The 15,767-nt window shown below is 42.0% G+C and overlaps 1 protein-coding gene across 6 annotated transcripts in view; it reads left to right on the forward strand.

Moving 5' to 3' along the window:
• The window catches only part of tenm2a (teneurin transmembrane protein 2a), a 667,726-nt gene that overhangs the window by 421,727 nt on the left and 230,232 nt on the right, over positions 1-15,767 (forward strand). For 3 of the 6 annotated variants that reach the window (XM_072664035.1, XM_072664037.1, XM_072664036.1), the window contains one exon: positions 7,955-8,005. The exons of the other annotated variants lie outside the window; for them this stretch is intronic. In XM_072664035.1, the coding sequence (XP_072520136.1) occupies positions 7,955-8,005 (51 nt within the window). The remainder of the gene's footprint in view (positions 1-7,954; positions 8,006-15,767) is intronic. 6 annotated transcript variants of the gene reach the window in all.

The following is a 15,767-nucleotide window of genomic DNA, read 5'->3' on the forward strand; positions in this document are numbered from 1 at the left end:
TGGATGTGTAAAGAGTAAAAGTAGATTTAGTAAAAGTTGTTACTTTTGTTTTACTGAACAATTGTTAGATATAGGACAGGTTATAAAGCGACAGGTTCTTATGTGCATTTCTGACTTTTTCTACCTGTTTTAATGTTGTGGAATGACAAGCACATCAAAATGTAAATCTTTCTACAAAGGTGTTCTATTTCTTACACATTGATGCACAATTGAGACTCTCACTCGGATATTGTCTGTAGAAAAACACTTTTTCTACACAGAGCAGCCATAAATCAACCTAAGGTCACAATTCTCTGTGCCAAATGTCAGCTAGAAGAGGATAAATTACCCCAGCATTGCTGCTTATGATAATCTAGTCACCCAGCATTAATACGTAGATAAAAAAATAAATAAAATAAAATAAATAAATATATATATATATATATATATATATATATATATATATATATATATATACTTGCTAATTTTGTAAAAATACAGTTCAAACTCTAATCCATCCATTTTCTTATCCGCTTCTTCCTGGACAGGGACGCACTGGGGAACCACTGGGTGCAAGGCAGGAACACCATGCTCACACCTAGTACTCATACCTAGGTGGCAGTTTAGCATTACCAATTCACCATGTGTGAGAGGAAACCAGAGTACCCAGAGGAAACCCATGCAGACACTGGGAGAGCAAACTTTTTTCCCCTCCTTTAGAAGAGCCAGTGCAAATCTCAAAGAGAACGTCCGGCACAAGGAAACCAAGACAACAATAAAAGAAAAAAAATAAAAGAAGATTGAAGGAAGTCTTAAAATGACATGTTTGTAACAGTTCTAAGTGTTCTCATAATTAATGCGTCTCCCTTTTCTAGTCAGTTCACGTTAGTAATCGCTCCAGGTTGTTAATTTACATAGTTTCCTACCTATTCATGCACCTCGACAGTGCCACTCCTTAACAATGTGAAAAATCCAACATGTCTTAGCTACACAGCATTTTTTTAGATTATTATATATATATACTCTTTAATTCCTGTAGGTGAATAGGCAGTTTTTTTATTGTCACTTGATTTGCTATGTTTGGTAATCAGGTTTAGGAATACAGTTAGATTACACACTACTTTAACGGAAACACCAATGCCACTAAAGCAATCAAAAGAAGTTCACCCTCCAGCGCCAGAAGTGTTTTCACAAACCACTACCACAGTTTCATTTGATCCTGTCAGTTCTGTTGGTCTGTGTTGCCCGCTGATAGCATTGTCGGCCTGCAAAGTACGGTGAAGCACCTCCTGAGATGAAGTGTTGAATCATTTCCCTTTCAGAAGCAACATGAAATGCTGAAAGCAGAGGTTAGCTGCAGTGAAGGACAGGGTGGCATTCGCCACTCTACCCTTATTCTCCTGGGTTTGCTTAATTGTCCTTTTCACTAATAGTCTAAACACGGCCTCCTGTTGGACCACCCTTTGTCTGTAAGAGCATTCTGAATGACAATTTTCGTTTTACAATGTAAGTACATAAAGGCTACATTTCTGTGCTATTGTCTGGTACAGTGCAGTGCATGGAGACAGAATTTTATTGCCATATCTGTTCTCAGTCATGTGGACTCCACCCCATGAGGGAATATTTCCATGTCCCAGCGTCCTCTCTGCAGGAGAGCTGGACTGCATGCCTGCGACCGACCAGCAGAACCTCCTTCCTTCTAATAAATGTGCAAATTGCATTGGTTTTGCAAACCAGTGAGTGTATGCAAGGTCACACCATGTGCCTGCTGCGCGCGAGAGAGAGTGAGAGAGTGCGCAAGAGAGAAACTTTTCCTGTGGGACAAAAACCAGCGTGGGCTCCTGTCTCCCTGCTGTGTGAGCAGACACAAACGCCTCTGAGTGTAAATGCCTGCTTGCTTAAGGGTTATTTAGAAATTCTGTACTCTAGTGTGAGTGTTGGCTTGCTTAGTCTTTCGTGTGTCTTCTTTATAGTTATTCAGAGCTTGCAAAACTGACCTTGAGGGGACTGAGCTGCGTTTTCCATCTCCGCTCATCGAGACGTGTTTCATCAACTTTCTATTAGCTGGGCAAGATAACAAGCCATCAATAGCATGACAATATGAACTCCTCCATCGCAGAAAAAGCCCAGGGTGACAGCAATAGCGGGCTAACGGGACCACCGCTGAACGTTTCTCGGTCCCACAGCATCTCCCCACCCATTATTGACTGCAATTATTACTGCACAAGCAATATACACCTCCGGAAGCCTCGAGGGTGAGGAGGGGGTGGTGGTGATTTGCATTTTGGCTCCTTTACGGGCCCTCCTTGGGAGCAGTAACAGTAGTAAAATATTACCCAACATTTATCCAAAACATGCTGACTCCAACAGCACCCAGCTAATTGAGAATTTACAGGGCAATAATGACTTATCATACTCTGCTTACAGCAGCGCTGATGCAGCCGGCCTCATTTAGCGAGCGCTACTTTGGCTCTTAATGAAGTCCGTAAATGTCAGAGACAGGCGGAGAGAGGGTGCATCAGGATTTAGTCATGTTAGCTTCTGCTACACTGCACTTTTTACAGTGTAGCTTGCATGGCCCCTGTGATGGGAGCAGTTTTGCCGTGCAGTAATATCATGTCTAAAGGGGCTCCACCTGTTTTCAGAGTGTGACATCACCAATCAGTGGGATGTTTAGGATAAAGCTGCGCCAGTATTGGTCATTTGTAATGAATTACTTTTAGCAGTGTCAAAATGTGTAATGTAAATGACATATTTTACATCGCAAAAGTAACACAGGTGATGGTTAAGAGTATAAGGAACAGAAATGATCTGGTTGTGATCCTGACCAATTCTAACTGCTCCTTTTTAGGTTGGTGAGCAAAAAGCTTTTTTTCTAAAAAAAAAAACGCTATTAAAAGCAAGGGTGCTTCAAAAGACTCTTTAAACAGTGCTACGGAAGAACTACTTGTGGTTCCATAACAAACCATCGTTTGTAATAGAGATGTGTGTCAGTGGTGGCCCAGTGGTTAGTGCACTAGGTCATTGATAACAGGGTTGTGGGTGGTACCAGGGCTTGCTAAGCTGCCACAGTTGGACCCTTGAGCATAGCTCTCACAGGCTGCTCACCTTCAGCATGGCCCTTAAAGGCTGACCATCGCTCCAGGCACATGTGGTCACTGTCTCATTTTGTGTGTGTGTGTATGTATATATACAGTGAGTCCAAGAAGTATTTGATCCCTTGCTGATTTTCTTTGTTTGCCCACTAATAAAGACACTATCCTTCTGCACTTTTAATGGTAGATATATTCTAACATGGAGAGACAGAATATCAAGACAAAAATCCAGAATATAATTTTAAAGAATATATTTTAATTAATTTGTATTTCAATGAGGAAAATAAGTATTTGATCCCTCTTGCCAAACACACTCAATACTTAGTGGCAAAGCCTTTGTTTGCAAGCACAGCGGTGAGACGTTTGTTGTAGTTAACCACAAGTTTAGCACACACACCAGGGGGAATTTTGGCCCACTCTTCTTTGCAGATCCTCTCTAAATCATGAAGGTTGGTGGGCTGTCGCTTGGCAACTCTGACCTTCAGCTCCCTCCATAGATTTTCGATCGGATTGAGGTCTGGCGACTGGCTGGGCCACTCCATGACCTTAATGTGATTTTTCTTGAGCCAATCCTTTGTTGCCTTTGCTGTATGTTTAGGGTCGTTATCATGTTGGAAGACCCAACCACGGCCCATTTTCAGATCCCTGGCAGAGGGGAGGAGGTTGTCCCTCAGGATTGTGCGGTACATGGCTCCATCCATCTTCCCAGTGATGCGGTGAAGTAGCCCTGTACCCTTGGCAGAGAAACACCCCCAAAACATTATGCTTCCACCTCCATGCTTGACGGTGGGCACAGTGTTCTTGGGGTCATAGGCAGCATTTTTCTTCCTCCACACATGGCGGGTGGAGTTGAGGCCAAAAAGTTCAATTTTGGTCTCGTCTGACCACAAAACCTTCTCCCAATAACTTGGTTCATCTTTCAAATGATCATTGGCATACTTGAGGCGCGCCTCCACATGTGCTCTCTTCAGCAGGGGTACCTTTCGGGCACTGCAGGATGTGAATCCATTGTTGCGCAAAGTGTTGCCAATTGTTTCCTTGCAAACTGTGGTCCCAGCTGCCTTCAGGTCATTTGCTAACTCCTGCCGAGTGGTTGCAGGACGATTTCTGACTGTTCTCAGCATCATTGCCACCCCACGAGGCGAAATCTTCTTTGGAGCACCGGGCCGAGGTCTGTTGATTGTCATGTTATACTCTTTAAACTTTCTGATAATTGCACCAATAGTTGTTACTTTCACATCCAACACCTTACTAATCTTTTTGTAGCCCATTCCAGCTTTGTGAAGGTCAACAATTCTGACTCTGAGGTCCTGTGACAGCTCTTTGGTTTTACCCATGTTGGAGACTTGAAATCTGTGTGATCTGTCTGATTCTGTGGACAGGTGTTTTTCACACAAGTGATTAGTGAGAACAGGTGGCTTCAGGTCAGGTAACAAGTTGATTGGGAGTGTCTAACTGGTCTGTAAAAGCCAGAACTGCTAATGAATACTAAGGGATCAAATACTTATTTCACTCCATGAAATACAAATCAATTAATATATATTCCTTAGATTTATTTTCTGGATTTTCTTTTTAATATTCTGTCTCTCCATGTAAGAATACATCTACCATTAAAAGTATAGAATGATCATGTCTTTATTAGTGGGCCAACGAAGAAAATCAGCAAGGGATCAAATACTTCTTGGACTCACTGTATATATATATATATATATATATGTGTGTAGGCCAACTGTGTCCAACACAAATGCTGACTGACTGTTAACCATTACAAACATGATTCTTTATGAAACCAAAACTAATTCCTCCGTGGTGTCTCTCATAGAACCATTTGAGGCACCTTTAGTTTTAAGAGTGTATGTGCATAAATAAAGCTGCAATTTATCAGCATTGGTTGTTTTACTAGGTTTTAATATCCATCTAAACATACATCTACTTATATGTCTCATAAAAATAAGGCACCCCAGTATATTAATAATATGTTAATTGTGGACACACACAAGCATCTTGAGATTTCTTGCACATTCACAGCAAAACAAAACATTTTTTTAATCCACTGTGATGCCACCTGAGGATTGTCAGGCAGGGTTTGAAAACCAGGGGCATATATATAATGTGATAGGTTTGTAATAATGTTGTAAGTGTGATTTATGTCCCCTCTTATTCTCCCATATGGTTTTTTTTCTGTGTTCCCTGTCTTCCATAGGTTTTGAGGACTGTGTAATTGTCCTGTATGGGGCGTTTTCTCTTTCTCTCTCTGTGGTATAAACTGCATGGTGATGGCTCCTGCTCCGTGTCAGTGTGCAGTGGGCCAGGCTGACACAGATGGATGGCTGTGGTGACGCTCTAATTGTTTGTTGTGAGGGGGTGTGGGAGCCGTCTGGCAGGGTTGTCTCACCCCCTATTGCTCTGCTCCTGTTCCGGGGACTCTCCTTGGGAGGCCTTTGCTCCAGAGAAGCTCACTCATATCCACCAGTGCTTTTCTGATTCCTCTCATCTCAGCCAAACCTGTTTGGAGGCGAAACGTTTATTAATGTTCAGCTCCTCTCTGTGCACATAATTATAATCTGCATGCAAAAAATGATCTTCATCAGCATGCTATTAAATATAGCATCAGACGAATATAGGCCTTTGTACTTGTCCGTTTTTTATACATATGTTCATGTTTTCTCCTCTAAAATGTAGTTTTGGAGGAGACTATTCACTAAGTCTGTATATATTTAACTAGGAATGTACTAATAAACTGTTCCCCTTCTTCTCTGGACATTAGTAGAGACTATAGAAACTTAGGTGTTCCAATAGTTTTGTTCATGTGGCGTATTTCTGCTTGTCTAACTTTATCTGGACCTGGGGTTGGAGTGATCCAATCATAATTCGTCCTAGTCTTGTTTACACCTGGCTTTTTGAATCGTCAAGTAGGGGTGTGCAATTTGTATCGTCTCTGATAATATCTTAATTGTTGTTTTAACCATGTGCGAGCAGACATTATCGAGTAAGTCACTCACTTTGCGGTACCCACAGAAAAACACGTCTTAAGAGATCACATATTCACTGCGCCCTGTACCCTGATATGGACTGCATGCATGCAGCGCGCTAGCATAGCCTACATGTTCACCGCAACACAAGCTAGTGTTTTGCCTAGGAATGACTGGAGTTACAAATGAGTGAACAAACTGCGCTAGGAGAGAAAACACAAGCATTCCGCGTTGTTAGATTTAGTTGGTAGACCTGGCTCGTCCTCACTAGCTTGGAGGTGGTTTTGCTTTGAAAACACAGAGGTTTCTCAGAAGACTGCCTTCTACAAACCATGTCGCAAGTCGGTTGCAATTAAAGACAACTCAACAATGAACTTATCTCACCATCTGCAAACTAACCTCCATGCTGAATATGAAGATTATTAAAAACTTCAGCAGTCCACTGCTCACTACAGGCCGAAACCAGCGAAGGAGCTATTGCACCATAATCAGTGACCGTCAAATTCTGTCAAGATTTCTACTTGTATACAGTCACATAATCTGACAGAGATAAAGTAAAAGGATAAAACCTAAAAGCTTTGAAAATGACAATAAATAACATGAAATATAAATATAATGCAATATAAATACAGTATATTTAATTACAATTTAATGTGAAAATAAGTTTGCAGAATCCCAGAAAATATCGAGTTATCATTTTTTGTCAATATCGCACACCCCTATTGTCAAGTGAACTCTGAATGTGATCCTGTTACAAATAAACGCTTGGAAGGTGCAAGGAGTAAACACTCTGTAACAGTGTTTACTGTTAACAGTGTTTACTGTAACTCTGTAACACTCTGTTACTCTCTTACAATGTTGATTGATCGCACCTGACCAGTATCGGATCAATTTAATCAGTTTAGATCTGGAGCCGATAGTGTTCCAGTATAATGGGTCAGTGCCTCACTATCCTTAACCAACTCAGAATAATTAACTGTATGAATGTGATGGGCAGAATTAGCCAGAATAATCCATTCCATTTGTTTCATTTTTGTGTTCCAGAAATATCCAGTATTATACTCTACATACTCTCTTCCTAGGGATGTAAATCATTAAGCAAAGCACAGGCAGACGTATTGCTAGGCCAGGCACTCATAAGAGGAGTAATTGCTTATTTGTTCCTTTAACTAGTTTCATGGTGTCATGTCCGAACCCAAATGCAAGACCTGACGAAGGTGCTAAGTAGTCAATGGACTGCAGCACGGAATGCACTGCATCCCCTAAGCCGACACGGTCATAGATTTGCTCCAATTAAGTGCGAGGATGGTCCAGGGCTCGCCGAAATGCCACACTCTACGTCTGGAGCACCATGGGCACTGAAGTCCATTTAGAATACTGCTTCAGCAAGGGCCCCTCTTCTCAGTGCCTGGGTAACAAGATGTTACTTTGAGTAGCATTCTCATTGGAGCAAAGGGGGCTGGCTAATAGGGAGAAGCAACAGGGCTTCGGCACTCTTATTATGCCCATGTGGCAGGAGGTGAGAGCAAGTTTCTCATCAGGCCTCAAATTAGAACCAGAGAGAAACTTCTGTGAGTGACATGGGCTGGAATCATCCTAATAATTTAAACGAGGAGAGCAAGAGAGGCGGGCGAGCGAGCAACAGGACCCAGGGTGCAATTTCGCATTCAATATGAGGGAAAGATGAGACAGTTCGGAAAAAGACAAGTGGTGAGCCCGCCTCTGAGCAAGTCCTGCGGGTTGAGTGGATGTCATTTGCATGTGCCTGTGCCAAAAGCATGTGTGTTTTTATGTTGCTTAGACTATATATATATATATATATATATTTTTTTTTTTTTCTTCATAATTCATCATTTTCTGTTCTCCATTGTCTTTTCTTTTCTTTTTTTTCCCATGTTACGTCTCTAGCATACCTTGACGATGATGAAGACGATGACCCTTTTGGGGATATTCCATTCAGTAAGTCACTCATAAACCCCTGCTCCTAGACTGGATCATTCAAAACACTTGACAGGTTTTCATACCACCTAGGCCTGTCAAATGTGTGTGTTTGTTGGTTTTGTGACTATCATTGAGTTTATTTGGGCTTATTTCTGTGTTTTTGTGTGTGTGCGTCTATGTTAGTGTATCATGGTTGCTGTGCCTGTCACGTGGTTATGTATTTTTAAAGTCAGGGTCAGTTCATCAGTCACCTCTATTAACCCAAGCCAGCTGCTCCTGCCCACACTAGCCAAGCTAACAGCCCGCAGGACAGAGACTTCCCCCTGCAAATGAACCTCCACTGTCCTACTGATTCCTGTGATGTGCTGTCCTTGCCAGTCTCAGTTATTTATTTATTTATTTATTTGTTACTGTTTTGTTGTAGTTTTTTTTTTTTACTGCTTTTGACCACTTCCCTTTCCTTTATCTTTTTGTTTTGCTTTCTATGGATGTTCTTCTAAAGGAATCCGGGCCCTCTTTCCTGGTCTTCGAAAAGGTACATGCTGGACTGAAAAAAAAGTGCAAAGTGTGTTAGCCGGTGCAATTAGTGTATGATTAGACTTTATTGTCTTTGTCAGGGATCAGTAGTGCTACCTTCATTTGCATGTTGGAGCTGTGGCCGCACCGTTCTCCAACTCGCGCGCTCCAATTCTACTGTTAATTTGTTTTCAGCCATTTGAAGCAAATTTCCCCACAGGTTTTGCCTTGTCTCCTCCCTCCTTCTTCAAATCCAAACCTTATTTGCATCGTCGTGAAGCATAGATTCATGGGTAATGCTTTCTTATTGCATTTTGAAGTTTTCATTTGTTCCCAATTACTCACAGAGAGTGGACTGAATTTAGACAGCCTTGTGCTCGTTCTAGACGAGATGCTTCCAAACGCAGTGCTTTAGTCATATTAACAACTCGACTTGGAGTTTTTCTTAGACCTTGAATTGCTGGAAAAAAGCCAACTTGTCTCATATTTGCTATTTAAGTGATGACTCAAGCTGCTGTGCAAAGCTGACATCTTGATGTATGAATACACTATGTAAACGACGTGAATAATATAACACCCGAAAGGGCCTTCAAGCCACTCCTCATCAGAGTCTGTTGTAGGATAAGGTGAGATTTCATCCTATACAAATTTCCACTATGTCACAATAATGCATTGTAGCAGGCCTAAGTGACCTTGCGCATACAAATTTGCTTCTTACCGTTTAGACTTGTAATAAGAAGGCCTGGAATGATAGTGGAACCCTTTTTGATGATATGCAGAACCAGTTTAGTCATTTATTGAAAATGATAAGGAACCGTCTACCAAAGGGCTACTACCAATCCGTGGAACCGTTTAACCAGACGAAGAACTGTTTACACGTTCCAAATGGTTCTTCACATTCTTCAACTGGTTATTTGTATTCTGTGTAAAATCAGTGGCTTTACTGAAGAACCCTTGAGGGACCCTTTGAGAAAGTAGACTTGCAGGGACTTATTAGAATGAAACACCATTGGATACTATTCTCGGGCTGCCTTTCTCTCTTCCAGCTCTCTCTCTAATCTTGTCTTCGTGAAAAGCTGCGCATTATGAACTTCATTAATCACAATTCTTTAAACAACTCCATAGTCAATTAGCCTCAGTGTTTTGGCAAAGCCGGTGTTTTCAGTCCATTTATCATGGGCTTTGTACAATTATTGGTACAATTACTTCCTCGGCAGAGCGTATTGTACTTCTGCCTTCCACCGGGATATGAAAGGCCCATGTCCTTTTTCTTCTCAATTATGAATAGATGCAGTGACAGTCTAATTTGTGTATTGCGTTTTGATTGCAAGGGAACGATCAATAAAGATGAACACTTATGGGTTTGTTTTTCTTTTTTTTTTGTTTTCATTTCTGGACTCAGAGTCCTAACAACTGCCCAAATGCTACCATTTCTGGGGAGTATGACAATTCAGACTGGCCAGCTGTGGTTAACTGAAACCAGGTCCTCAGGGTTGGGTGTCCCCTGTCGCCTTAACCTCTAAAGAAGCCCTCAGCACTTGCACAACTAATTAATTATAGTGTCAAAGCCATCTGGCTATCAGTGTACCCAGGTAGCCTAACAGCTTGAGACAGCTCTCGACTGCCATTACATCATTAGGGGTTAGATTTGTGTAATGTTATTCTTAAGCAGACTCAAACCTTGGCTTATATTGTAAAGCTTTCATTTGTAAGTGCTACACTTGTAATAGAGACTAAGTGGGTTTTCATTGTTGTCATTGCCAACATTTCCCAGATTGTCCTCCAGTGCTCTGTTCTCTTTATTCTCCATCACCCTGTTTTAATTTCTCCTGTCCGTCTAATGACCTGGCTTTGTTTGTCACAGCCAGAGGCTCCTACTCTGTTAATTAACGGAGGGAAGGAAGGATAATGATCACAGGTGTCCGGTCTGGCTGTTCGGAAAGCGAGAGCTGGAGGAGCTATAAGCACAGTGAATGAGCCCTCCCTCAAAGATTACAGAAGAAGGCTTTGTGTAAAATGGGCCCATGGTGCAGTGCAAAAGTTGGAACATATTGCTGCTAGACTGCTACCTCCCCTGAACATTTACCTCCCACTTTGGCACACTGAGCGCTTTTTACAGCACAGCCATATACGTGTACAACGTGTCCTTACAAGACAATTGGAAATCTACCATTCTCCTGAGCAAGTCTGCAAAAAGCCTCAGGCCTCACACTGAGTTTTACTCCAGCAGCAAGAAACTTCGATGCTTAGCTTGTCAGATCAGGCAGGAGAAGATCAGCAGACAGTGCAGAGGGTCTTGCGAGACACTAGCTGACTGCAGAGCCATAAAGATTTCGCTTGGGCTGAGATTACGATTTCAGCCTTGCTTGCCGGCGTTGGTGGATCATCTGCCCCCTGCGGGGCACAGTGGGGTGCCCACCTCAGTGGGCTCGGTGCCAGTCTCGCCCTGCTCTTCGTGGGCCACCCTGCCGAGCCAGGCAGGTGGGCCTAACTGGATCAGTGGGATTCAACGGCTTATTGACAGGCTGCCAGATGTTTCCATTAGTAGGGTGAGCTGGGCTCCTCATCTGCCAGAACATCTCTTAACACCCATCATCCACACTACTTTATCAGCCACACAACACTGTATCTCCCTTAAACCTCTGTCCAGCTTTTCCCTCCTGCCTCACCCTCCTCTCCCATTCCAACTGAGATCAACGGTGCAGGCTAGGCCCCTTACCGCTCCATGAGTCTTGCTTGGGATAGCTATCTAGCACTTGTCGCACATGTAGGAGGTGAACACTCTGCTTTTGATTATTATGTTTTAGAGTAGGTTTTTGTGTAGGTAGATGTAATGATGATCATTTCTTGTAAAGGATGGTTAATATTTATTTCTGTGGATGTTGAAGCCATTTTCCTTCACTAGTTTCGGACTTGCAAAAGAAGTTAGTGTTTAGGTTTAAGGTGTCAAAAGGGTTGTTTAGAGCTACATACCACATTTACTTGATTTACTATGATTTACCCAGACTGGGATGCTTGTGACATTGAAGAACTAACACCTAGCTGGGATTTGAACACTCAATGAGTAGGCAGTTAGACTGTTGTGCTACTCTATAGAGTTGTAAAATTACACTACACAAAAACACAACTCTCAGTAAACTTACTTTTACATTCTTTGTTGGACACAGATACAGTATGTACATTGCTTCACAGCTCTAAATGGGGTGCAAACTGCCTAACTGTCTCCTTTCGAATAGACAGGAATCATCAAAGGAAGTTCAAATCCTGTCAAGACGACAGCCCTTTGTGGTCAAGAATTTCAGAATAGGCAGGCTATATTCAAGCCTTAAATATTTAAGCAATTTCATCTGGAGCAGAATTTACTAATGTTTTTAACTGGGCTCAAATTAGGATTTATTGTTGCCAAGAACCCCAAAAACATGAGTTAAGAGATTTCAACTAAACTAAGTTGAGTGAACTCAAAAATGCTCTGTAATCAGTTACTTTATGGTTTTAGGTTTATCCGACTATGAGAAGATAAGTGCTGAACTAATACCAGTACTTTTTCAGATATGTGACTTCTACCTTACACCCAGCTTATTGCTAAGGGATTGCTCTGCTATCCCGCCAGTACCTTGCCACTCCCTACCTTTTTGCCCCTCTCTCCATTGTATCACACACCCTGCTCTCTCCCCCAGCCCAGCTTCCCTGGGCCCCCTGCTGGCTGCTTCCTGTCATTGCAGTAAGAGAGCGCGAGCTCCCATGCCTCCTGCCAGCACTCTAATCCGGATTGATCCGTGCGGCACGCTGTCTCATCGATCAAGCCTCTGCTGAGCCGCTCTAACGGTGGGCCTGCAGCCTGCATCTGCACCACTCTCAGCCGTGTATGCACATGTGCACGCGTGAACACGTCTTTATGTGGGTAAATGTGCATGCATGTATGCATACACATTCACAAGTTGCACTTTGCTCAAGCCACTGTGGCTCCAGCTACACTCTTCTTTCTTAACCCTGCACCACCCTTTACTCGCTCTCTCACTAGAGGCCATGCCCCATGGGGCGTAAACTCAGCTTAATCTAAACCTGCCATGCCCAGTCAATAAGCTAATCGTTACCTAATTGGATTTACCCGTCTTTGTGACTTGGAAGCTGTATGAAAAGGCTTGTTTCTTTTCAATTACAAATGCAGTTATTTGCTTAGAAAGGACACTGAGGGGCTTCAGTAAGAGAATGGAGCATCTATATCTATTAGTCAGTGCGCCTCTTTGTCTGGCATTATACTGTATTTTTATAAGCAACTGGACAGCATCAATATGTGGCACAAAAGCTGCCACAAAATTTAATTTGTTTAAACTTTTATCAAGGTCAATATTGCAGCCTGGTCTCAAGAGGAACGTGTACATATGCTGCTAAAATACCATTTCAGGATTTATCCAATGTGTACTAAATATAGTACAACCCTTGTGAACTTTTTGCTGATGCAACCCAGACAAAGAAAAAAAATATTTGAGCAGAGTATGTTACACAGCAACCAGTAATTTTATTACCTGAACCTACACCTCAACCTAACCCTAACCTTAACCTAACTGTTACCCTAACCCTAACCTAATCGTTACCCTAACCCTAAACCTAATCCTAACCTAACTGCTACCCTAACCGTTACCCTAACCCTAACCTAATCGTTACTCTAACCCTAAACCTAATCCTAACCTAACTGCTACCCTAACCATTACCCTAACCCTAAACCTAAACCTAAACCTAACCCTAAACCTAACCCTAACCTTAACCTTAACCTTAACCTTAACCTAAACCTAACCATTACCCTAACCCTAAACCTAACCGTTACCCTAACCCTAAATCTAACCCTAAACCTAACCCTAACCTTAACCTTACCCTTAACCTAACCATTACCCTAACCCTAACCTTTACCTAACCTTAACCTTAACCTTAACCTAACCGTAACCCTAACCCTAACCTTAACCCTAAAACTTTTCCATAAACTTAAGCTTAACCACAACCACTAACCACAACCCAAACCTTAACAATGACCTTTACTTAACCTTACACTTACCCCCACCCTAACTCTAACCATAACCAATAACTGAAAGTGATCTTCTTACTGTTTCTTACTATTAGTCCCTTTTTTCATAAGCTCCATAACGGAGAAGGCCTAGGCTGCCGCCGACGCAGGCTGCACTTCTTGACCACTATGTCATAAAAGGCTGTATCAAAGAAAAGGACCCTTTGTATACAGCCCAGAAATGCAGCCTATATTCAGAGCGATTTGGAGGATGCAACTGAATGTTCACAGCCTTCTGTTACCCACAGCTCTCTGCACACATGCAATGCAGGGAAAAATAAAAGCAAAAAAAAAAAAAGCCAATGAAGCAAAGTCTATTAAAAAATACATATTTAATTACATACATAATTTATTTCCATGAGGAATTAAAAAAGCACACACTGCAATTGCAAGAGGCGGGACCTTTCCAGTGATGTCACCATGCAGACTGTATCATTTATGAGACCAATGGGCGAGTAAGAAGGGTTAGTCTTTATAGAACAGTCCTACCGGGGACCCTACCAGGCCCTACCTCAGCTGCAGTGTAAGCTTTGGAATGCAGCTTGTGGTGATGCTGTATTATTAGTTTTTCTTCAGATACATGCCAAGCTGGGTTGTGTGCATTTAGCAAAACAGCGCCACCAGTGGACAAGAGTAAATTGTAATATGTGTACAAAATATCTTGTAGTGATATAAATGTAGTGCCGTTTCTTGGGGTGCACTTTAGTCATATATGTTTTGAGATCTGAGATTTGTTTGCGGTACTGACAGATCAAGCAAAAGTTTGTGAGTTCTTCCTTTGGTCAGTACACCACTTTACAATGCCCCCTCTGTCTCGCAATTCCACCAGCTATGCCTTAGTGTTTCCAATGTTTCATTTTCGAGAGAAGGGAGACTGCTCCGCAAATGCACAGATCCATTTTAATTCTCACCCTCGAACTGGATCTAGTGTCAAACCCAGCGGGGCTTATAGGGATTTGGAATGGAAACAATGACAGAATCCAATGCATTTCATTTGCACGTTCAAACTCAGCGGACAGATCACCATCAATGTATGGATAACAGATAGAATGCACAACTGACGAGGAACACATTGTTCAGCAGAAAAGCCGCTGTTCAAATGCCAATATTCCCATTTAAATGGGATTTGTTCTAATCAATAGCCGTTCTAATGGGCATGTGTTGTGTTGCAAAAAGTCAACCGGTGACATAAAATAAATAAATTAATCCATATTAGCTCTGGAGTCTTCAGGCTGCTGAGGATGCTAAATGTCCAAAACACTTGACAGGGTAATTAGTAGTTTATTACATGCCTCTGCTTCTTTTTTCCCTTGTTTCCCTTTTTGCCAGTGTTATTGTTTACATATAATAAAAAAATACTCACAAAAATAGACAAGGTAGATAATAAGTCCTGAAAGAACATGAAGTGAGTCCTGCAATCTGATATTCTGTTAGTTAGTTATACAGGTACAAAGAACATGTTCTTTGGAGTGATGTCTTAGAAGAACCACTCTTAGCTGTCTACAGAACCTGTCAATGGATGGATGGTTCTTTAAATAGCTTATAGCTTGTCATGCTTCCAAACCAAGAACCATTGAGGAACCATTTTTTGTGTGACAGCTACACCAAGTTCCTCAGTGGCATCTGGATTCATTACTTTCTCCAAGTAGAATTGAGGAAGGTATTTTGCACAACAATAAAATCAGTGTAACTTCTCTGTAGGGTTTAATTTGCTAGAAGAAAATGACCAGCTTGTATTTGAAAGATGTTCCTCTGCCCAATGGGAGGGTTCTTGCCATAGCCATCTGTTTCTCCAGGTGATATTGTGACTTGTTGCAGCTCTTTCTAGCTCTTTGCAATTAAAACATTTTGTCTAATGCCTCTATCTGTCATTTCCATCTTCTTTTCTCTCCTATTGAAATGTCCAAACTGTTGGGCATCAGGAATCACACCATGTGTTTTAGCCAAGTTCCCTCTGGGTCTAAACGTTCTGATGTTAGGGGCTTTGCTCTCCACTGCCTGCCTCGTCTCTCTACCTGCAAGATAAAGAACCATAGCCTGCAGCACAATAGAAAGCACCCTCTGATGAAGCATATTGCCCAGAAGGAAAGCCCTCGCATCCTTCTCCCCATGGCACGTGTTCTCCTTTACTTTCATGTCCGCATTGCAGGCCAGGGACTTTCTCCTGACCACTCATGGCCACCTCTGAGCCCTTTAAAACAGCTG

Source organism: Salminus brasiliensis, chromosome 19, assembly GCF_030463535.1.
Source record: "Salminus brasiliensis chromosome 19, fSalBra1.hap2, whole genome shotgun sequence".
Taxonomy (NCBI): Eukaryota; Metazoa; Chordata; class Actinopteri; order Characiformes; family Bryconidae; genus Salminus; species Salminus brasiliensis.